The 25,089-nt window shown below is 40.0% G+C and overlaps 1 protein-coding gene across 33 annotated transcripts in view; it reads right to left on the bottom strand.

Moving 5' to 3' along the window:
• DLG2 (discs large MAGUK scaffold protein 2) overlaps window positions 1-25,089 on the bottom strand; it is a 1,976,108-nt gene that overhangs the window by 52,685 nt on the left and 1,898,334 nt on the right. For all 33 annotated transcript variants that reach the window (XM_049098993.1, XM_025419434.3, XM_025419437.3 and 30 more), the window contains 2 exons: window positions 18,202-18,378; window positions 8,839-8,914 (listed from right to left, as the gene is read on the bottom strand). In XM_049098993.1, the coding sequence (XP_048954950.1) occupies window positions 8,839-8,914; window positions 18,202-18,378 (253 nt within the window). The remainder of the gene's footprint in view (window positions 1-8,838; window positions 8,915-18,201; window positions 18,379-25,089) is intronic.

Genomic DNA, 25,089 nt, shown 5'->3' with positions numbered 1-25,089 from the left:
ATCACTAATTGAATAGATAGAATTAGCTATGCTAATAACACCCAGAATGAGTTCATACATAAATATGCCTTAAAGAATCAATTACTCTATTTTGCTCAGACGACATGCCATTACTCAGGGCCCAGCTCTGCCACTTACTAGCTCTACGAGCTTGGGTAAGTCATTGATCCTTTCTAAACTTCAGTTTTCTCATTGTAAAATGAGCATATTAAGAGTACATGCCTTATAGGATTTTTGTAAAAAACAAATGAGCAATGCCTATTAAAAAAAAAAAGACCTGTAGAAAATAAGGCAATCTATGGATATTCAGAGTAACTGTGTACTGAATGAAATACAGTGGTTCTAGAATTTCCCATAGGTAGCTACGCTATAGCAGAAAATTCAGAAATACTGGTGACTTGCTGCCAAGGGCAGGGGCAGGGATGGGGGAACGAGTGAGATCAGTCCTGCTGCCAATACTACCTCCACCTTCCTGCCTGACTTCAAAATAAGCAAGCACACAGTCAGAAATACCCATTACAGAGATGGCTGTAGGGCAAAGTTGTGGCAACTCTCTTCCTGTCATCTGTGCAAAAGGGGATTTAGAATCTAAAGAATAGAGTACTTTGAGAAATTGCTCATTCTAATCTTATAAAGAGGGTGAGTTTGAGATGTGTGTGCAGGTGGGCAGTGGCTGGAGGATGGGCAGGGGGAAGAGATAGACTAGTATTTCTAGGTACTTTATATAATCTCCAGATTTATTTATTTATTATTTTTTTTAAAGATTTTATTTATTCATCACACACACACACACACACACACACACACGCACACACACACACACGCACAGAGGCAGAGACACAGGCAGAGGGAGAAGCAGGCTCCATGCAAGGAGCCTGACGTGGGACTCGATCCCGGGTCTCCAGGATCATGCCCTGGGCGCTAAACCGCTGAGCCACCAGTGCTGCCCTAATCTCCAGTTTTACATATGAGGTAATTGTATCCTAAACATGTTATGGTGACTCTGGCATAAGCTGGTCAGTCTATCTGATATCAAACATTTCCAATATGCTTATGTACCTCAAATTTCAGCAAGCCCAAAGAAACTCTTGAGGAACTTGTTCAAACGCAGCTTTCCTATCCTATCCCTGGAGATTCTGATTCTGAGGGACTGGGCTTAAGCCTGGGCATGTCCATTTTCAATAAGAGTCTCGGTTGATGCTGATGTAGGTGGTCCAGGTAACACATTATTTTTCCCTTCTGCCAAATATTTTCTGGTCTCTTCTTTCCTCTCTAGAGCTACTCTATGGCCCTAGAATGGTCTTCTTCACATCTCACCTGCATTATCAACATGGACTCCTGCTTTCCAGGCTTGCTTTCTTTTGGAAATTTATTCAACACAGCAGTAGGATGATCTGTGAAAACACTGACTTCTGCTAAAGTCTTCCAAAGACTTTCTACTGCTCTCAAGCCCTGGTTCCCAACTTCCCCTTGGCCTTTTCTGTGGATACTTGCAGCTTGTACATGAGCTTTTGCATTTAAGTAACATTAACATTCCTCTGGCTTCCCTGTGCATTGGGCTGCTTCCCTCTTAGGTGCTGTCCTCTCTGCCTATAACCATCTTTCTGTCCTTTGATACCTGGCCAGATTTTGTTGATCCTTCAAGGCTCTTTTTTGGTCATTATCTTCCCTAGCAATTTTCCTATGAACCCCAAGAGAGGTTTATGTATTCCAGTTCTGATTTCAAATAGTATCTTGGCCTCTCTTCTCCCTTAGTGCTTATACCAGATTGTATTTTTTATTTGCTAACATGTTTATCTCTGCGGAATACTTTATGATTCCTAAACGCTGGAACCACAGATTATTTGTGGTACTTCCATTGCCTAAATCACTACCTGACACATAGTATGGCCTTAACAAAGGTCTGTAAAAAACCTGAAAACTGAAGAAATTAGAGAGGAGGAGAGCACAATGAGCAAGTATTTCCCTCTACTTCATTAATGAAAATTTTAGCTTAATTAGGCAATGCAACTCATATTAGATTTCAAAGGTATTTTTAATTTTTAATTATTTGAAGATTTTATTTATTTATCTGACAGAGAGAGAGAGAGAGAGAGAGAGAGAGCAAGCAGGGGGGAGGGGTAGAAGGAGAGGGAGAAGCAGACTCCCTGCTGAGCAGGGAGCCCAGTGTGGGGCTGGATCCCAGGACCCCAGGATCATTATCTGAGCCAAAGGCAGAAGCTTAACCAACTGAGCCACCTAGGTAACCTCAAAGGTATTTTTAAAAATTTTACTTTTCTTTTCCTGCTGGGAATGAGGTTTACCAGACACATTCAGGTGTCAACATATACAAAACAAAACAAAAACTCTTAAAACCTTAATTAAGCTAGAGAAGGGAGAAGAATGTAGAAACTAAAGTATATCATAAAAATAAATATGTATATGTGTATAGTGAACAGATTTCATCAGTTGTAAATTGTACTAAATTCAGTATATAAGTTTGCAGATTAACTTGGTTGTTTTGACAGTAGTATTTTTTAAACTATTTTATTTATTTATTTATTTGTGACAGACACAGAGAAAGAGGCAGAGACATAGGCAGAAGGAGAAGCAGGCTCCCCACTAGGAGCCCAATGCAGGTCCATCCCAGGATCTTGGGACAATGACCTGAGCCAAAGGCAGTCGCTCAACCACAAAGCCACCCAGGTGCCCATTGACAGCAGTACATTTTAGACCTAGGAGGTCTAATTTCTAACAAGAAATAAGTATACATAAAAATACATAAGGAACATGATTTATTCTCCATTCCATTCCACAGACTAGTGGTTTCCTCATCAGTAATGTGACTAATAAATACCTTATAGAGAATAAGTGAAATAGTGTATTTTTATTCATTCAAAAGATGTTCATTGAATTCAATTGGCTTTCCAGGCTCAGATAGGGACTCTCCTCCCACGTATGTATTAGAGAAGGGAACTCAAATGTAGGCCCCTCTGAGAACCATTTTTAGAGAAGCCTCAAGCACTTCTTTATCAGAGAACAATCTGAGTGCTGCTCACAAGATTCTCAGAGGACACAGGAGCTCAAGGTTTGGACAGATGTGGTTATGACATTCAAAAAAGGTATGAGTTTGCAGCTTTCCCCAGGATAGGCTAGTGACACTAAAGAATTCTCTGGACATAGCCATGTTTTTGTTCTTTATGTAGAAATGCTAATCTGGTTAAAACCACACTGCATGCAGGATAGAGAAAGAATCAGAGGAGAATGACTAGAGCCGGAAGACCAATAAGGAATCTGTTACACATTCTAGAGTAGGGAAGTGAAACTAAGGAACCTGAGGAGGTGCCTTTCTGGGTAGATGAACTTTGAGGAGAAATGTTGCTTTCTTGATGCCCCACGGAGTGGGGCAGTATGGTGCTCCTTCCACTCCACTTCCCTAAATCTCTGGGTTACTCTTAGACACTTGAGCTTTTCATGGGGCCTCTATCATCCAAAGACCAGCTCTATTAAGGAGCTTTCTTTTGAGGGCAGTAATGACCTTTCCCTTGAAACATAAACGTCACTTTGAAGTTGTTACAAAAGCAATCTTCATAACTTATTCTGGTGAAGCAAATGTAATTCCTAGTTGCTAACAAAGCACTGACTGTCAAGCCACTTTTTTGATAAATGATATAATGGCAGGCTCTGCTACTCTCTGTGTGTCCCAGAAAAATGATTCTCGGTGTCCTCATCTGTGACATAGTAGGAATCAATGGTCATATGTAAACTACCAAGAATGTATGAAGTAGAACTGAGATTTCTCAATGCCAGCTCTAGTTGGCTTCAGGGGGACTAGCATGGTCTCATTACCATAGCTCCATCTCTGTCCCATGCCCTCTCTCACAGTCAGTATCCCCTCCTGAAGGGAGCTCAAGGCTTTGGAAAAGAAAACAGAATAATATTAGGAACCTCTAGGTCAGATGTCTAAGGCTGACAGGTCTCTCTGATCTCTTTAGCAATCTTTTCCTATTTTCCTTTGCCATTGTTTCAAGTTCACATTTTCAGAATCTCATGGTCAGAAGATTGGAGTAGCGTTTTCGAACATCTCCAACTCTCAGTCCTTCTCTCCAGTCAATCTTTCTCAAAGTTAACCAGATTGGTCTCTTTGAAATCTACTTCTGATCATTGGCTTTCCTTTCCTCCAAGAAGGGAGGATGGGCAGACCATGTTTTTAGGAGACAATGTGTTAGGCGCAAGGGGCACAGAGATGAGTCAAGCTGGACCTCTGCCAGGGAGTGACATTTGGGCAGCAATGCAGATACATGCTGGGTGAAAGCCCAGGGGAAATTCTAGGTTGGGTTTGGTTACAACCATTAAAATTCTTCTGTCTACAGGATAAAGTCCAATTTTCCTAAAAAAATTTAAGGCACCAGAATTGATTTGAGTATAACTTTGCACTTCTGAGTCCTTTATTCCCCTTCATAAATTGTTGCTTGCAATGAAAGTAAACAGTGTTTTCTTTTCCAAGTATCCTGTATCCTACTCCTACCCCACTGTCTGGCCCCTTGAAAATCTTACTAATCCTTCGAGGTCTCCCCATGTCCTCCAAAATTCAAATTCTCCCAGCTTCCAAGCTGGAATCTCCTCCTCTGAACTTCAGAACAAGTCTCCTGTCCCTCTTTGTTTAGTGTGAATCCTTTGCTCCCTGTGGGGATGCATTCTCTCTTCTAGTACACCTGCTTCTTCAGGGCAGTGACTAGGTCTTATTCAGCTTGGGCCACACTGCCTGGCAAGCTGCTTGTACTGGCATCTAATAATGGTTTCGTGAATGACTGAATGAACACATTTGCCAGGACTTGTCCCTCGGGCGGGCCACAATAGAGGAAGTGTGCAGCTCCAAGTTCACGTTAGAGAAGTTCTCATCCAAAAAGATGTACATTATTGAGGAAACCAGCTTCTGCCTTTCAGGATTTAAGCTTATGTCCAAGTTAGTTTTTAACAAAGTTAAACCAAATTCAGCATACTTCATTTTTCTTAAAATGCACTAAATGACATAGTTTTAATAGGAAGAGGGCATGCTATAGTAAACAGACTATGGGCTTTGGAATCAATCAGACATGGGTTCAGGTTTCTTTGCTTTTCCAAGCTTTCGTTTGTTTGTTTCTTTCCTTTTTAAAAAAATAATGTATTTATGTATTTATTTTAGAAAGAGAGAGAGAGCGAGCACAAACAGGGGAAGTGGCAGAGGGAGAAGTAGTCTCGACCCTAAGGTGGGGTTCATTTCAATGTGGGGCTCGATCCCAGGACCCTAGTATCATAACCTGAGCCTAAGGCAGACACTTAACTGACTGATCCACCCAGGTGTCCTATCTTCATCAGTTTATGTTGAGTTTACCCATAGGTCCCAGACTGAGGCTTTTATAACAATAACTAAGTTCTGTAGTCTGTGTCCTTGGCTCAAGGTGAGCAGCACTTCCTGACTTCTCAGCTCTCCCTGTAGTAATGTCTCTCTCTTTCTTTAGCACACTTCCTCTTAATGGTCTTTTACTTTTTACTCTGGGCAAGAGTCTTCATTGATGTATCGTTCTCATGGGGATTTGGAAAACTTTGATTTATTATTTCTTGATTTATAGGCTTATGGAAGATTACTGCTGGAAGGCACATTAAAAATCAACGAACCTAGGGACCTCAAATAGAGATCAATTTCCAACATTGTTCTAGGCATGTATAGTCAATCATAACATTTTCTTCCCTGCTGAGGTTATACATGGTCTCAGAATTATAATATCACAATATTCCAGGTAGAAACTATCAATCCATCATCACGATCAATCCATCATATAAGAAGTGGAACTTGCCTGACATCCTTGATATAGTTCAAAGTTATTATTTTGCTAATGGGACCCAAAGAGCAGTGTTGACTTAATAATGAAATGAAATTAGAACTCAAGTTACTTGACCCTCATGACTGTTGGTCCAGGATTTCCCTTTTCACAGGGTCACTGGTCCTCCTTCAATAGTCATTCAAGTCCTAGAATTTATAATCTGTTTTTTTTGGAATTACCTACTAGTATTTAACAACATGATTAAAAAGTATGATGCACATGTCTTAGCTTTATCAAAAAGACACCTGGGCTTTCATAGATGTTATAAGCTCTTGAAGAAAAGGTCCTTTGTTATACTTTGCATCTTTCACAAGTTCTAGCCCTGTGTCTGGCATGTGGTAGGTATCCAACAAAAATTCTCTGATATACATTCAACTATATAGGTGAAACAAACAGGACTCTATGTTTAAATTCCTACTAACAAGCAGTGAAAAATCCTGCTTTCTTATTTATAAATAGTATTTATTTGAAAAGACTGCATGCATATGTACCCTCACTTTTTTTTTTTAAGAGGGACACCTTATGTTTAAATAAATTCCCATTTCACCCAAATGTTTTAAGAGAGAGTAAATTGTTATGTCAATGACTGGGCTGCCTGTGACATTTATACTTAAAAATACAAGGGGCAGTGTTGTGGTTTGGGGCTCCAAAGTCCTGAGAAATAATAGCTTTTCTTTTTTATGTTTTTCATGGTCACATCTACTGACCATAACTTGTAGTTCTGTGTGATGCTTGCAAGCCAGAATTCTTAGGACAGAAAGATAAAGGAAAAGAGATGAAAGAGCATTAGGAAGAGAGAAGGGCAGGTAGGGGGCAGTATTTTACAATACAGCAATGAGATACTTGTTTTGTCACTTAAAAATAGATGTTAAAAGCTGTACAAGCCACAGCTGACATCATATTTAAAAAGATTGAATGCTTTCCCCTTAAGGTCAGGAATAAGGCAAGGATGACTGCCCTTGCCTCTTCTATCCAACATTGATCCAGAGGTTCTAGCCAGGGCAATCAGGCATGACAAAAAAATAAAAGTCATCTAGGTTGAAAAGAAAGAAGTAAAACTTTCTTTTACATATGGCATAATCTACATATGTATATAGAAAGTGCTGAGGAATCTACCAAAAAAACCTATTAGAACTAATAAATAGGTTCAGCAAGGTAGAAGAATATGATTTATATACAGAATAATTACATTTCTATACATTTGAAGTGAACAAAACAAAAATGAAACTGAAAAGGTAATTCACATGAAAAAAAAATTGGAATCCTACCTCATATTGTATACAAAAAACTAAATCAAAATGGATCAAACACCCAAATGTAAGAACTAAAACTATAAAATTCTTAGAAGAATATATGGATGTAAATGTTCATGACCTTGGATTAGGTTCTTTTATATGATAGTTTCTTTTATATGATACCAAAAACACAAGTAACAAAAGAAAAAATACGTAAATTGGACTTTATCAAAATTAAAAACTTCTGTACACCAAAGGACACTAGCAAGAGAGTGAAAAGACAACTTACAGAATGAGAAATAATTGGAAAGCATACATTTGATGAGAGATTGATATCCAGAATATATAAAGAATTTCTACAACTCAACAACAACAAAACCAATTTAAACATGAGCAAAGGATCTGAATAGACATTTCTCCAAAGAGAATATAGAAATGGCTAATTAGCACACGAAAAAATGCTCAACACCAATAGTCATTAGGGAAATGCAAATCATGACCACAATGAGATACCACTTTGGACCAAATAAGCAGAAGGACATATAACAAGTGTCGGTGAGAATGTGGAGACATTGGAACCCTCATATACTGATGGGAATATAAACAGGTACAACCATCTTGGAAAACAGTCTGGAAGTTCCTCAAAATGTTAAACCTACAGTTTTTATAAGACCCAGAAATTCCACTCCATACCCAATGGAAGTAAGAATATTTGTCCACACAAAAATGTAACACAAATGTTCACTGCAAAATAATCCAAAAAATGGAAAGAACCCAGATGTCCATTAACTGATGAATAGATACACTAAATGAGATATATCCTTACAATGAGATATTATTTGGTAAGGAAAAGAAATAAAGTACTTATACATGCTACAATATCTGTGCATGAGAACATTACTGTGAACTAAAAGGAAGGAGCAGTCACAGAAGACCACATGGTATATAATTCCATTTATATAAAATATCCAGAATAGGCAAATCTATAGATAAAATAGATTAGTAGTTGCCTAGGGCTGGGTAGGGTAGAGGTGAGGATGAGGTTGGGGGGCCATTGGGAAGTAACTACTTTAGGGATTCTTTATGAAGTAATCAAATGTGATTGTAGTGATGATTGTCTAACTAAATATATTAAAAATTTCCAGATGGTATACTTTAAATTAGTTAATTGCATGGTATGTGAATTTTCTCTCACTAAGGTTATTATTAAAATAGATACATGTGCATATAATGCTTTAATTTCGATGATTAAATTTCACTTGTTAATTCTCTTCTATGTCTGTCACAACAATCCATGTATTCACTTAGATGATCCATATATATATGAAATATATATATATATATTATATATATATATTTCCATGACCACTGTCTTAGCTTTAAAATGTGCAACAGACTACACATGTTTGTGAAGAGCAGGTAGGTATCTTTTATGAAATCTATCCTTTTAAAACAATTTAAAAGAAAAAGGTAAATGAAAACACTAAACTATCTCTTTGCTCCTTCAGTCTAATCACTACATCAGTTTCATCAACATATCATTTCTGTGGACCACTGGCAGCTTTACCCCCATTATTTAATATATTTACCACAAATCTACTTCATCAGAGAATACATTATTACTTTTAGCAGTACATTTATAACAGTTCTCTACTGTCTGGTAGCTCCATAATTTCTTTGCTACTGAAAGCCTAAATGTTAATTACGCTTAAACTCATGGCAGCTGAGAGAACTTAATATTTTGATTATTTTGTACCTACCCCTTTTGAATCAATCACTCCAGGTTTCGCATTAAACTTCACTGTCTTCAACCGGGCACGTTCCTTTCTTTCCACCCTAAAGAAAATTGAAAATAAAGAGCTGATCACATGGCAAGGCATTTATGAGTAAGTTCCCTATTTGTTTTAAAGATTTTATTTATTTGACAGAGAGAGAACAAGCAGGGGGAGCAGCAGAGGCAGAGGGAGAAGCAGACTTCCCACTGAGCAGGGAGCCTTATGGGGGGCTGGTCCCAGGTCTCTGGGATCATGACCTGAGCCGAAGATAGATGCTTAACTGACTGAGCCATCTAAGCGCCTTGAGTTAGTTCCTTATTAAATGAAAAATACCTCTTATTCTACAGCTCAAATACATGTATTCTAAAGTATTTCTGTTCCTTTGTTCAATATAAAAAGTCTTGGTATATTGTCTCTAAGAGGTTAACATATCCCTTGAAACTTCTGTGTTATATGTAAGGAGAGTCACAGTGATTAGAAGAAACGAGGAGGGAGAAAAACTAATATTTGTTACTTAAACGCCTGAAAAAAACAACAACTAAAAATCTATTATAAGAAATCACAGTGCACAGAGATGAACATCTAAAGTGAAGATTACATAAACTTTTCTATTCTCCTCTGCTCCCCTCTGCACACTTCATCTCTCCTACTCTTTTCTTTCTGTTTCCTTTTTCTTCCCCTCCCTTTAGGAACACTAGGGTATTTACCTTCACCTTAAAACCAAACATAAATTCAAGATTATAGGTAATCTTGAATTTTTTCCTTTTCCCCAGTGCTGTTTTCCTGTCATCGCTGCAATTTTTATCATCGTACCTGACACTTCATTCATTCATGAAACACTCATCGAGTGCCTACCACATATCAAACAATGAGCTGGGGGACAAAGAAAAAAAATTAAAAAGCATGACGGCAATAAACACACAGTAATGTGCTCCTGGTAGAAATAGAGACATAGAGACTGATAATGTTGCACAGTAAGATTGCTGAGAGCAATCGGTGGGGTTGGGGGTGGGGCATCTATCTTACTGGAGGGTGAGAAGGAGGGGTAGAAAGCATTGGGGTGGGCTTCTTGGAAGAGGTGTCAATCTATGTGAAATTTGAAGAGTAAGAAAGAGCTTGTCAATAGTAAAAGTTTAGGGAGAGTTTCCCAGACAGGAGGAACAATGCATACCATGACCTGGGGATATAAGCAAGATAATGATTGCAGGAAGATTCTGGTATTGGGTATATACAGGATGGGATGTGAAACAGCGAGGTGGGTGGTGGGGCCTCCTTATAAAAGAGATCCATCCACACTAAGGATTTGGGCTTTTTCTTTGGGGAATCCTCATAAGTTATTAGAGGATATAAAGCAGAGAAGTGATCAAACAGATTAGTATTTTAAATAATTAATCCTGGTGGAGGAGGAAGATAGATGGGGGATGGGGTTGAAAAAGAGGTAAAGAGAAGTTAGGTATCTCCTCGATTTCTTTTTTCTTCTCCTTTCTTTTCTTTTCTTCTTTTTTTTTTTTTCTTTTTTTTTTGGTTTAAGCCTCTTCAGTTAGACATGATCACTCACTCCTTCCTTTAAGTCACAACAGTACTGATTTGTATCTTCATGTTGGTATTATCTCTTGTGTCCTTGTGTTTATTTTCTCAGTGCACATACAAAGCTGTCTGTTCCTTGAGGGCAAACCCACATATCACTGCACAGTATACTGTACCAAGTCCTCAATAAACCACTGGTAACTAAAATGATCTTTGAGGCATTGTTTTAACTTGACTTTTTGCCTCAATATGGCTAACTCTGATTTCAAAAATGGGAAAAGAGAGAAGAAAAGCCCTGAATCTACAGAAATTAATGGTTTATAAAATCTAAGCTATTCATAGATCAATAATTAACAACATATTGCTTTTTAACTGAGAGCTCTTTTGTGTTCCCAGCTGGAACAGAGTGAAGATTAGGGTTTCTATAGTTACAGAACAGAGTTCAGAATATATTTCAGTGTGAGAGGAGAATATTTGAGTAGAAACAGCTGAACAAAAATTTTTATATCTAACCTCCGATATTAAAGCAATATGTTCCAGTGAGAGTTTCTACTTGTACCCGACATACAACAGTTGGGAAGAGCTCAAGGAAGCTTTCAGATAAGGTCAGCTGCCAAGTGGAAAAATGCTCACTGAGAAAATGCCTGTTCTAAGAGACTTCAGCTTTTCTCAGTTTTAATCCAAGTGCAAATGTTAATTCATATTCATCTCTCTGGATCCTTCTAAAACTGTTCTTACAGCCCTGACTTTATCCTGGCTTCTTTGCATTAGCCAGGCCAATTATGGGAAACACTCGTACATTAGATGATGCCAAAATGACATGCGGAGATACATGGCTATTTGATCTGGCTGTGCAAAAAATTCTGCATGAACTCACAGAACTCATAGGGCTCCAAACATATATTAGGCTGAAGTCAGGATTCTAAGAACTGTTTGGAAAGAGCATTCTAATTTTTGCTTCCAGGTTTCCACACTCACCCTTTTCAGATTTCTTAAGAAATGTCCCTATTAGGCCGTCTTTAGTGGTTCATCTCTTATTTTTTAAAAAATTTTTATTTATTTATTCATGATAGAGAGAGAGAGAGAGAGAGGCAGAGACCCAGGCAGAGAGAGAAGCAGGCTCCATGCAGGGAGCCCGACATGGGACTCCATCCCAGGACTCCAGAATTGCGCCCTGGGCCAAAGGCAGGTGCTAAACCGCTGAGCCACCCAGGGATCCCCAGTGGTTCATCTCTTAAATTTTAAAAAGATTGCAAGGAATGTTTAGATGGACACACACACACACACACACACACCCCGCTATTATTTGCTATGGTTTATTAATCTTCAAAGAGGCAATAGGAAAAAAAACAATTTTAAAGTGCTACTGTAGGTGGCATGGTTTGAGCTCATGAGGAAGTTGGAAAGTTTTGCTTTCTATTGGGGTTGGAAGTTTCACTAACAATAATGATGATAATATAAGTGTTGGCTGAAGTTTTAACATAATTATTAGTGAAAAATTCCTTTTCATTTATATCCTTTCATTTGGCTCTCACAATAACCAAGTGATGTAGATATTATCGATCCCATTTTATAGTTGGGAAAGCCAAGACTTGAAGCTTGCCAAGTTTCAAAAGTGGTAGAAATAGGGCCTGAACAAACATCTGCTAAAAGATAACTTGAGTTTCTGTTCACATCTAGTCAGTTTGGGAAAGAGCATTCAAGGATCTTCCATGTATGCCTTCTGCAATGGGAATTCTCAACACAACTGAGATTGTAGATGAGTCATACACAGTTTTAAGGCCAACACTGATCTTCAGAAATCTGTATTAAATTTTTCACAAATGATAACCAAACTTTTCCCTTGTATCCCAATATCCCAAATGTCCTGAATTAAATAAACCATAACCAAATGCAAGTATATAATCACTTACATAACACCATAACCATAACAGGCTGGGCTTTAAATTATTATTGTTATTTTTAAGAGTGTGAGTGCAGGGGGACAGGAAAGGGGAAGAGGGAAAGGAAGAGAGAGAGAATCCTAAATAGACTCCATGCCCAGTGTGGAGCCTGATGCAGGGCTCGGCTCATGACCCTGAGGTCATGACCTGAGCTGAAATCAAGAGTCAGATGTTTAACCAACTGAGCCATCTAGGCACCCCTGGGCTTTAAAATTTAGAATAAACTTTAATGCTGAAATTTAGGTTAGCTACATGATTATATGCATCATTATAAATATTGAATTACATCATAAATATTGAATTAATTTCTCTCCTTGGCAGTCTTTTTGCATTCAGTACACCCCCATCATAGTTTTGATTTCCCATCCCAGAGGCCCACACTGATTACCTCTCTCAGTGGTAGGTGGCTGTAGCTTATGTTTTCTCCTACATACCTCAGTCCCTTCCTCTCTTCTAGTGCTTCTTGGGATGCAGGTGGTTAGCTTATTGTTCAAATGAGAGTCAGGGCTGGGAAATAGGGCTCTAAATAATGCTGTTTTCTTTTAAGCACTAAAATCTCAAATACGAAGAAAGGAAAGCCCCCATCAGTTGAGTATGCACAAAGTATTTGATGTTGTACTAAGTAAGCACTTTGTCTATATTAACTATACTGCACAATGATCCAGGGCTTAAGATGGAGCTGGGCATATAGTAGGGGCTTAATGAATCTTTGTTGAATAAGTGAATGAATGAACAAATACATGATTAAACCCTCAAGGAGCGTTCTTGACATGGATGTGAAAATTGAGACTCAAGAGTTAAGTGACTTAAAAAAAAAAGTTAAGTGACTTGCCCTCAAACTGTTTTCAGCCAAAGTTATTTACCAATTCTTGACTTTTTCACTTGGTAAGAATCTACATAAAGTTGAGCATCACCTTCTCTAATTATATTACTAAGTAAACTCCTTTGGCAGAAATAGATAATATTAAAGCCCACAGATCTTTACACCTAAGGAAATGGTAGACCACCTGTATAGAAAGACTGAATCAAAATGAGAAGTACTGCCTTACTTCTCTCACACTCAAGAGGCAAGCAATTAATTAGATTATTTAAGCAGAAATAATCCTCTCCACCCTAGCTTGGTCACTGACCAAAATACTGAAAATATAAACTGGATCGCAAAATCTGAGCAATCAATTCTGACAGCTAGCATCTCTAGGGAGAACCAAATGGTCATGCTTCAATGAGCCCAACTGTCTCCCTCTACCCTCTCACCCATTTCCCATCTGGCATTTTCAGGTTCTGGCCAAACACACAATGAGGTCAGGCTTGGAGCACTGGATGATGGGAGCATCATTTGATGCTGGGTGTTCCTGTCCCGGGGCTCTACAAGGGTGGAAATGCCATCCATGTGACTGGCCACAGGCTCTCTGCTAAGGGTAGGTGAATAAACCTTAAGGCAATGCTAGCTACAAACTTGTCATCTGAGAACCCAGGTGGCCATCACTATGAAGCAATGAATAAAGACTTAGATTAAGACACTGTGGAACAAATCATATTTTGGCCAGTCACAAAACTACATCGTCTCAGGAAACAGTGATTCTGTACTATGAGCTCAGGTTTTGAAATCATACAAGTCTGGGTTTGAATCCTGCATCTGTCACTTACTAGCTCTGTGACTTAGGGTAGGTCATTCAGTCTCTTAGGATCTTATGATTTATGTTGGTGAACTTAGAGTAGTGACACAAAAGTCAAAAAGTCAAAGTGAATGTTAAATAAGATAATTTAAAAAATGGTTTAGCACATTATCTGTGCTAACCATAGCACAGGAGTATTAAGAACTCCTAACAGACAATTCTAGCATGTAGTGGAAAGTCATGTGGTCTTGCTATCAGAGAGACTTGGGTTCAGCCAGGGTAGGTGGTTGTGAATCCTTGGGCAAATTACTTGACTTCTTGGACTTCAGCTTCCTCATGAGGCTTTTGTGAAGATGAAATGAAATCGTGTATTTGAAAGCACCTGACACAATACACGACTGGTTCTATGTCAGATGGAATTTGTGCCTATCTGCTGTCCTTTCACATTCCTTGACCCTTGCTATGGACTGAATGTATTGGTCCCAAATTTCTGTGTTGAAGCTCTAATCCCCAATGTGATGGTATCTGGAGGTGGGGCCTTTGAGAGACAATGAGGTGAGGAGGGTGGAGCCCTCATGAATGGGATTAGTGCCCTTATAAGAAGAGAGAAATGATCTTCCTGTTAGCCATGTGAGGGTACAGCAAGAAGACTATCCACAAACCAGGAAGAGGGCCCTCACTGGGAACCCAAATAGCCAGTGCTTTGAAATTTGAAATTTGAAATTGGACTCTCTAGCCTTCAGATCTGTGAGAAATGAATGTCTATTGTTTAAATCACCCAGTCTATTGCATTTTGTTAGGGCAGCCCAAGTTGATTAGGATAGCACCTCTAGTTACAAAGAGCCCTCATTAACCTAATCACAGCGTAGCTGTGTCTTAGGTGCATGTTTAGTCCACAAACATGTGACTCCAGTTGGGCTCCAGTGACCCAATGAAAGTGCCTGGCACACAGACACTGCTCAAAAAATGCTTGCTAAATTAAATTTTGTTAAGTCTTATTTTTTAACTTTAGGAGGAAGGACTGCATATACATTGAGAGTACCAATTTTGTTGGAGTGGCTGTGACTCAGTTGGTTAAGCATCCAACTCTTGATTTTGGCTCAGGTCATGATCTCAGAGTCATGCAATGGAGTCTCGTGTTGGGCTCTGTGCTAGGTGTGGAGCCTGGGTAAGATTCTCTCTCTCCCTCTCTCTGTGTGCCCCCCCCCCTTTAAAATAAAAAAACAGCATCAATTCTGTAGCCTGAATTCAAATCCCAGTTCTGCCACTTAGTAGTTGGGCAATTTCAGGCCAAGTTAATTAACCTCTCTAGCCTCAATCTCCTGAAATGTAAAATGGGCATAATTATAATATCTCTCACAGGGTTTAATGAGGTTTAAATAAGTACATTGTAAAGGGCTTAGAACAGCATCTAGCATGCTCTAGGAATGTTTTGCTAAATAAAATTTCTTCATTATCTTAAAAAAAGGATAGAAATCATTTTCACACTCTCCATCATGGTTTTGTTGGGATGATTAAATGGAATCAATAGAGAAACATATTTGTAAAGGGTAAAGTCATGCCCTCATGTTACTCAGTTTGAGATTTTCCCAGACCAGCTCCACTCACTGAACTATACTCAGAAAAGAGGCTAGCAAGGAATTAAAGATTGAAAAATTTAACCCCAATATAATAGTAAACCATGTTTTACCAGCTCCCACTTATTCTGAGCTGAAGTTGTAAGATGCTAAATGTAGTGTGAAATGAGGAAGCCTTGCATAAGAATTCTTTGTGGGGTAGGAATATAAATGATTTTTGTTTCTTTTTTATACTTCTAAAAAATTTCTCACTTTCTTATAATGAAATGTGTTACTTTTATAAACATATAAAACAATAATGATAGCATTTCCTGAAAGGATTAAAATCCTAAGGGAAAAAGTTGCCAGAAATTCATTTATAGCCATAAACTCTCTCTCTCTCTCTCTCTCTCTCTCTCTCACACACACACACACACACACACACACACACACACGGGAAAGCTACTATAACATTCATGAGATAGAATGCAAATAAATATCAACATTAAAGTCACTAGACAAACCTATTTTTCAGGCTAGCTGTAGTATGGTTGTTAAGATGGTTTTTATCCAAAATAGGAAAGAGACAACTTAAGAACGACCACCAGCAGGTGGAAAATTGTCTCAAGAGGAATAGCATTGAGAATGTTCCTTGGGGGGAAAAATAAAGTATCATTGAACAAATGAAGGGCTATTGACAAGACTGGTTAGAATCACAGAACCTCTGGGTTGGAAAGGGTCTGAAAAATTGTATAGTTTAACTCTCTATCCAAAGCTTGAATCCCTGTTATTATATTTCCTGACACCAGACCTTCTATTATCAGAATCACCTAGAGGGATTAATAAACAGATACAGATTTCCAAGACCAACTCCAGATGGACTGCATTAGAATATTTGTGTGTGTATGTACGTGTGTGCATGTGTGTGCACACACACATACATACATGCACACACAGAGGAGGGAGTCAGAGAGGGAGGGAGCGGGCACTTCTGTTTTTATAATGCTCCCTGGTATGAAAACCACTATTGTGGTTCACTGTCTTCCCACGTAATCCATACCATTTCTACACAGCTCCGACTAGTACAACAATTTCTTTAAAATGAGCTGAAATCTATTCCCACATAGCTTTTTTCCCTCTATTCCATTTCTATCCTTGGGGCCATATTCAGTAAGACAGCTCTTTCTTCTATAGAGCAGCAGCTCAGAGAGTTCTGATGAATTAAATCGAAGCAAACCAAAATGCACGTTGCCTTGACTTTTTTTTTTTAAGTAAATGGAAAAACAGAATACAAACTAGTACTGAGAGACACTGCTTTGAATATACATCCTTTGAGAAAACCCTACAAGCCATAGCGCAAACTTAGAATGTCCACTCAAAACCATTTCAGCCAACTATTCTGGAGCCCAGAGGTTTAATGAAAGTGACCCAGAGAACTGTCCGGTGGTAGGAGACTCCCAGACAGGGGTACGGGAGGCAGGGAGGTTCTTTGGAGTTTCAGTGGCTTCTTCATGGCTCCTCCCCACTAACCATGATGGAGCAGCTGTGTGACAGTCAGCCTGCTGTCGTCTTCCCACATTTTGCCCCGGGCTGTATGGCCAAAGACAGAGAAGGATGGGAGACCAGCTTCTCTGGGGTGCCAGCACTCCACGGAGTCATTCTTGGGCATAACCGACCTCTTCCTACTATGGTTTAGGCTAGCTCACCTGCTGGGTTGCTTTGAGCACTAGGGTGCTTAACTTCACTGAGGACTCTTTATAGAGGTTTTTGGGGTATTTGGATATGAGGAAGAAAGCCCTTGAGAAACCTGCAGCTTGAGAAAAGTTGATGACTGCCTTGAGGAAACACTATTCCTGGCTTTAATTTCAGAACCATATCTCTTTACTGGGTTACAGACAAATTTATTTCATGGACAATATCTTGGTGCCAAAAAGAGATTCACGGGTAGAAAAGTTCCTCCCTGGTCATGATGACTAGAAGCTGCTGGGTCCCATGAGGGAGTTGGCTGTTCCAAAGTTATTTCTGCCTTGTGAAAGCATAGCTGAAGAAATGTTTAGAAGAGAAAGAGCACAGTAGTCTTGACTCCGGAAACACATATAGAACTAAATATCTGATCGAGTGAAGGTGGGAGTTGCGGGGTGGGTAGGGAACAGGAGTAACGGAAACAGTAAAATACAATTATTAACCCAATCTTAGACCTCACCAGATTATTTGACAGCTCATATCCTAAGCATCTGAATTTGTATGAAGGTTTTTAGGTTTTTCCCCCGTCAATATTTGAACATAATACATAGAAAGGAACTTTGCTTCATAAATTATACTTTATTTGGCCTTCACCTGACCTTTCTGTAAAGTTGTCTTGCAAATCTGAACCTCTGGAGTAACACCTGAGTGTGTAAGTCAGCATATGTGCTAAGATAATCTTGAACATGTGGATGCTGGTATACATTTTAGGAAGGCAGTGTAAGCAGATTTCCTTTCTTTCTTTATGCCTTATCACAGTCATCAGTTTTGGCAAAACCCTAATATGAGAAGAGTGAGAATATTTAACTCATGTCACCTGTCACCACTGACAATTTTCCTGCAGATTGACTATCCCACTCAAATGGTTATTCTGTGAACAGTTTGTCATATCTTCATCTCCCTCATATCCACTCCCTAGATAGCTAAAAAGCAAGCACTATGAAATAGAAAAAGCATTTTTACCTCCGTTTGCTGGGGATGACCCCCATCTCCTCACTGTCCCCCTCCAGCGTGACTCTCCTGGCTTGCCACCACTCATCATCAGAGGCGTTGATAACATGGAGAATATCTCCATACTTAAAACTAAGTCCTTGACTTGGCAGCCCACTGTCCTTGCTCTTGTCATAGTCAAACATGGCTCTGTAGAAACGACAAGAGAGAACATCGTTAGGAACCTCTGCAGCACAGATTTGAAATTCACCATTTTGATTACCCACTCTTGCCCTGAGAATCCTTCATCCATTTAATACCAGCTCCCAGAACTGACTCCCAGGATTGCAGTCCACATTCCTACTATGGCAGTCACAAATCAGCTTTAGTTCCTGCCTCTCTGTGAAGGCTGCAGGGGCAGCCTCTGGACCCCTAAAACTGGGGTACTGCTTCTTTTCGTGGAGATCACCATATGTGGCAAGGTGATAATGGGAGATGTGGCAAAGGCAGTTTGGTCTGAGATTTTGTTTCCCTCCTACTACAATCAAATTTTAAAAGTTACTAAAAAGAAGGAAATAATGAAGAATAACATGGCCATCTTTCCGAATGGAGCATTTTGTGTTATGAACAAATCCTCTCAGATGTATCAGTCTGTACAACTCTTTCCTTTGTGACCGGGAAAAATGGTAATAACTTAAATGCTATCCACAGGGAACTGTCCTGTTTCCACTCACTGGACTATGGGACCATTACTGAGGTTGACACTACATTGTATGTCTGAAACTAATAGAACACTGTATATTAATTATACTAGAACTCAATTAAAAAAACAAAATGCTAATTAAAACCACAAAAACATAAATAGAAATAAAATAAATTGAAAGGTTGCAGAGGTTAATCTAATGACACGAGTAAGTGCTCAAAATGTAATCATGAAAAAATGCGATTACACCTACGTTTGTGTGTGTGTTTATAGATAGATCAAAATTATATGGATAAGACAAATCTTTTCGCTTCCAGAGAATGAATGCTAAGCCTACTTCAGCATTGCACTCATCACTCTGAACTGTAATTCTGGCTTTATGTACCATTTTTCCCTCCTTAAAGAGCACATGCTGAGCCTTTGCTAAGCCTAACATACTGTAACATGTATGAATTGGTGGAGTGAGGGAATCGCAAACAAAAGTGAAATAAATGATGCCCAAGACCTTAGTAGGTAGGTGTTGCCTTAAGCAACTGACAATTTGTCTCAAAATCTTCTATTGCCTGGCTCCTCCTGTGTCGCTCACACACCACCACGTACGGCATACGATTTCTCAGGAGAAGCAGGTTTTGCCATCTCCCTGCTTATTCCCTTTTTTTTTGATTCCATTCTGACAGTTGCCTTAGAATGTAGTAACTACTATGCAAGCAAAACTAGATAGATCTGGGGAAAAGATTTTTCTAAGATCACTGAAGACCAAATACGGTTCTTTTCCTTTCTTCTTTTTTATTTTTTCCTCATGAAAGAAATGTCACATCTGCTGTCATGGCAACCAAAAAGAGCTGAAGACAGCATGTAGAGCTCTCAAATATTGTAGGAAAATTTGAATTACTTGCAACACATCTCCTTCTTCCATTAACTCTGTCCCTGAGTAATGGAATTGGGGGAGAGTTTCTTGGTCTAAGCTCCCAGAATGACTCACTTCCACCTCTACCATCTGCATCTTCCCTACGGAAGACTTTGGCAAAGCTTCACCCAGGCAAAAAGGGGCTGAGGGGGGCAGAGGCCCACTTCTAACGCTGTTACTGCTCTGGCTGGGTGATGTGACATAAATTAATTAGCACTCCGGAGCCATGGGTTTTTGTAATGCAAAATTAGTCCAATAACTACGTTCACACGGAGCTGCTGTGGACATTAATAAGACATGTGAGGCACCCAGCTCATGGTTGGGGCCGTGTAGCAACTGGAGCATAGTGGTTAAGTATATAGACTCCTGGGTCACACTGTTAGGGTCATTTCCTGATTCTACTACTTCTTGGCCAGTCATATAGCTGGTTATCCATGCAAGCTACTTTAATTTTCTTAGGCCTCAGATTCCTCACATAACAATGATAATAGTACCCCCATTATGAAATTGTTGTATGGATGAAATGTTATATATGGTAAAACATATAAAATTAAGCATGTACAACAATGCCCAGCACATAGTGACAATCAATAAGTATGAATTATCATTATTATCTTGCCTTTCCCCTGTGAGTGGATATTCATAAAAATCTTTTCTATAAATTCTACTCTGTGCAAAAAAGAGTTAACATAGCAAGCTTGAGATTGCTATCCTTAAAAAGACCAGTCTGCGAGGGTGGCTCTTAGCTGAGATTTGGGAAATTAGATTTTGGGAAGCTTCTCACTATTTCCTATTAAGAATGGCTCACCGCACATAAACTGTTTGTATAAACAACATTCAAACTGAACATTTACTATTCTTCTTCTTTTTTTTTTTTAAAGATTTTATTTATTTATTCATGAGAGAGAGAGAGAGAGAGGCAGAGACACAGGCAGAGGGAGAAGCAGGCTCCATGCAGGGAGCCCGACATGGGATTCGATCCAGGGTCCCCAAGATCACTCCCTGGGCTGAAGGCGGCGCTAAACTGCTCAGCCATCGGGGCTGCCCATCATTTACTTTTCTTCTTTGAGTCTGGAATTGTGGTATAGGCCAGGCAGAAGGGGACTACATGATCAGCCCCCAGTAAAAACCCTGGACCCTAATGGGGTCCAGCTGATTTTATGGAGAGGGCAATGGGGAGCCTTGGGCAGAATGAGAGCAGAGCTGGGGCAGGAATTACAGGAATGGCATCTCAGGCTTCCCCAAAAATAGGCTGGCATCACCCAACTCCCGTGAGACCGATAAGGATACTCCAGGTTCGCAGGGCCCAAGGATTGCCTCAAGGTCACATGGGTGGCAGAAGTCAAGGTGGGGCAGCCTGGAGCAGGTGCAAGATCCTTCTACAGACTGGGTGAGTTCTCAGTGGGGGAGTCAGGGTGAGGTGACTGGGTCACCCTGAACCCTTCCCTTGTAGACAATATTTTACACCTGGTGTCACAATTTGTTGCTGGAGGAATTAGGCATGTCCCATGTGACTCCACTAAGAGAAGACTCTTGGGAGGCTTTTGCCCAGTTTCTTCTGGATTTTGTCCCCAGTTCCTTTCCCTTTGCTAATTTTGCTTTGTGTCCTCTTGCAATAATAAGTCATAGTCCTGAGTATGACTATGCTGAGTCCTGTGAAGTCTGCTAGTGAATCATTGACCCTGGGAGCTGTCCTGAAGGTCTATAGATTGCAAATCATTTTCACTTACACTACCTCATTTGTGACTCAATGCATTCTGACAAAGAAGGTATGATGGATATAGTACTATACCCCCTTTTTATAGATGGAGAGTCTAGCTTCGGCAACCTCAGGCTGGAGCTTGAGTCTTCTGATCTGGAGTCTTAGTGCAATGCTCTTCATTTTCTTCTTCACCAGGCCCCCCATTCCGACCTCAGTCTGAGAGGTGGTGACAAGGTAGCAAGGATGATGACCATGATGGCTACCACTACTTATGCTCACATTAGATAGCTTGGTATTTTGTATTCGCTGTCTTATTTGACATCATAAGAACTTGAAGGTAAAAATTAATATCCTCATTTTACAGATGAGGGAAGGAAGCTCAGGACACTAAGGCACCTGCTCCAGGTCACATGTATGCATGTGGTGGAGACTATATCTAGAATATGGTATGTCTGCCTCCTAAATCCACATTCTTGGACATTCCATTGTAAGGCTCAGTTTTTCAGCCTGTTGTCCTCTGGTGGTGCTCACAATTTGGCAGTACCAGGAACTCTTAATCTCTCTTCAAGGCTGACCACTTCCCTGACCCCCTGCTCCCAAATCCCCAAAGCTCTTTTACTGCCCAGTTCTTGTCCTAGTATTTTTTATCCTAAGAGTCTTTGAACTTCTGGTTTAGCTCCAGGGTCCTTCTGTATATAAAGTGTGGGGAGTGGAGGGAGGAAAGCCCTCAGGAGAGCTGGCAGGTGGTCACCAAGAAGGCAGGCTCTAGGGTTGGACTGCCTGGGTTCGCAACTTTTTAACCATGTGATTTTAAGCAAGTTCCTTAGCTTCTCTGGGCTTCAGTTTCCTTAATTATAAAGCTGGTATATAATCACACCAGTTACTTCAAAGAGTTGTGGTGAGGATTCAATGAAATAATAAACGGAAAGTACTGCAACACCAGCCTGGCACAGGCTGTGCTCAAAAAATGGCAGCTACTCTTACTATTACAATTGTTTTTCTGAAAAATGTGCTGACCTTGAATCAGGGGATCTGAGTCCCAACTGTGCCACTCAGTAGCTGTCTTGTGGACTGTGTATAAAGACATCTAAAACACTTCTCTACCCTCAGGGTACAGTACAGCACGGGGCACATAGAAGATCCTCAATATGGGTCTGTGGAAATGTTTCAGATAAACTTTAAAAGCCCTGCTTCTCTCAAGCCTGTGTCCTCATGTGTAAGGGAGGGGAGTAGAGACTGTTTCTAGTGGTCCCTACCTGGCTAGACATTCAATCTACTGTGCTCCATTCTAGTCCCAAGAATCTCTGAGGGAAGGTTTCCCCCTTCTGTCTTCAGTGATAGGTGTCCCTGGAGAAGGGATTCAGTAACACGCTCTTCCCCAGTTTCATTCATCTTGGACAATCTGCCCCTCTAGGATTACTGATTTCAGACTTGTCAGGTCCCTGAGAAGAAGCAGCTGATACATTTCAGCAGCTTCTGGCTCCTTTGGCTATTAATGGATCTTCATGTCTGGGAAAAATGCTACAGTGCCCCATCACCTAATTTAAAAAGCGATAAGCTGTTTTTAATTTGCTTTATGTGCTAATTCATCACAGCAACTTTTATAAAATGCCATTAAGACTCACACTTCATACCCAGGGTGCTTTTAACAAGTCCATTAGACAAGTAGAATTAGAGAGGAATAATGCAATGTGTCTCCCATCCCTCCTGCCCCTCCTGCATTTATTTCACCATGTCATGGCCCTTTGCCAACTGGGGAGGTCTAGGAAGGTGAGTGAAGCAGTTGCTCATCCTCATGGTTGTGCAGCGTGACTGGGAGACACCTGAGCACCTGATGAAAATTGTGCTTATTAAGTGCCCCATAACATGCAAAAGACTTTGTATTTATCATCTCACTCAATGCATTGGGCAGGCAAGGCAGCATGTGGGTCATTTGCCAAGCTTTGGAGAGAGAAGAGGCCTGGGTTTATGTTTCAACTCTGCCATTCCTAGTTGTGAATTTGGGGCATGTTACCTAACCTCCTCGAGGAGGTCACCACCATAGATGACCATTCCCTCAACTATGAAATGCCAAGAATGATGGCATTAATCAAGAGATTGTTACGAAGATACCACAATAGGGTGATGCATGTGAAATGCCCAACATCCACAGAAAAAGAATTCCACTTTGTTATGATTTCTGACAACAATCTTGCCATGTAAACATTTTTTATCTCGTAAAGGAAATGAGACCCAAAGAACTGAAGTGAAAGAAAACTAATAAGAAGCAGAAGCGCGATTCAAATATAGATAGATGTGTCTGAATCAAAAGCCCATGGTCCTGGCTGAAGAATTCAGCTTACCATTCCTGACAAGGTATGTTGTGTTTAGACCTCATCTCCAGAGATTCCATGACTTGGTGATCTCATTTATAATGACACTATGGACTGGATGTCAGGAGAGAGGCATGAGTAGCTTACAGGGTGCACATACAGTTCTCACAACTGCCCCACAATACCTGGATTAGCCTTATAATGCAGTTGAGGAAATCCAGTCTTGCATAACTTGAACAACATGTCCAGTGGCACACCAGCTATCACGTGATATGGCAAGACTGACTGCGAGACCTGTCTGCCTCCAAGGCCTGTGGACTTGCTTCACCAACCCCTGTGTTGTTTTTACATGCAACCGTCTCCAATCAAAACCATCCACATTTTCTATTAGGCTTAGACTTTAGTAGTATTTAATAATCGTGGACTGGACCATAATAGCACACATGTTTTCTGTGTTGGTCAGAGGATGGAGTTCTGGCTATATCACTTTAGGGCTGGTATAGCAGAGAATCACAAGAGTGAAGAGAATCCCCAGGACTATGCCAGTAAGGACTGGAAAAATTGCTTGATATGTCTTATGGTTACAGAAGATATGGTAGCCCTGGGTGGCGCAGCGGTTTGGCGCCTGCCTTTGGCCCAGGGCGCGATCCTGGAGACCCGGCATCGAATCCCACGTCGGGCTCCCGGTGCATGGAGCCTGCTTCTCCCTCTGCCTGTGTCTCTGCCTCTCTCTCTCTGTGTGACTATCATAAAAAAAAAAAAAAAAGAAGAAGAAGATATGGTAGGGAAAAAATTCCCTAACCCCTTCTCTATGAGAATGCCTACACCTTAATTTCCAGGACCTGAGAATATGTTACCTTCTATGGCAAAAGGGACTTGTAGATGTGATCAAAATAAAAGATCTTAATATGGGGAGAGTATCCTTGACTGATTGGGTCCAATTCAATTACATGAGTCCTTAAAAGTGGAAGAAAAGGCAGAAAAATAGATCAGAGAGATGTGACATGAGAAGTACATGGCAGCCATTGCTGGATTTGAAGACGGAGGAAGGTAATTTGTCATAGCAGCAATAGATAACTAATAACAGAGGACAAGAAAGAGGATAATTTCATAGAGGGCAGGTAGAAGGCAAAGGTCACTAGTTTGATGATCCTGTCAAAGATTCTTTGGAACAAGAATAAATACTCAGAATAATAACGGCCTATTATTGGCTGGCCATGTGCAAAGTTCCTTTGTTTTACATAATTTCATTTTATTGAATCCATGTAAATAGCTTGACATGGAAGTATGATTATTT

The sequence above is a fragment of the Canis lupus genome, chromosome 21 (assembly GCF_003254725.2).
Source record: "Canis lupus dingo isolate Sandy chromosome 21, ASM325472v2, whole genome shotgun sequence".
NCBI lineage: Eukaryota > Metazoa > Chordata > Mammalia > Carnivora > Canidae > Canis > Canis lupus.
Note: the sequence above shows the minus strand (reverse complement) of the source record. Positions and strands in the feature narration are given on the sequence as shown.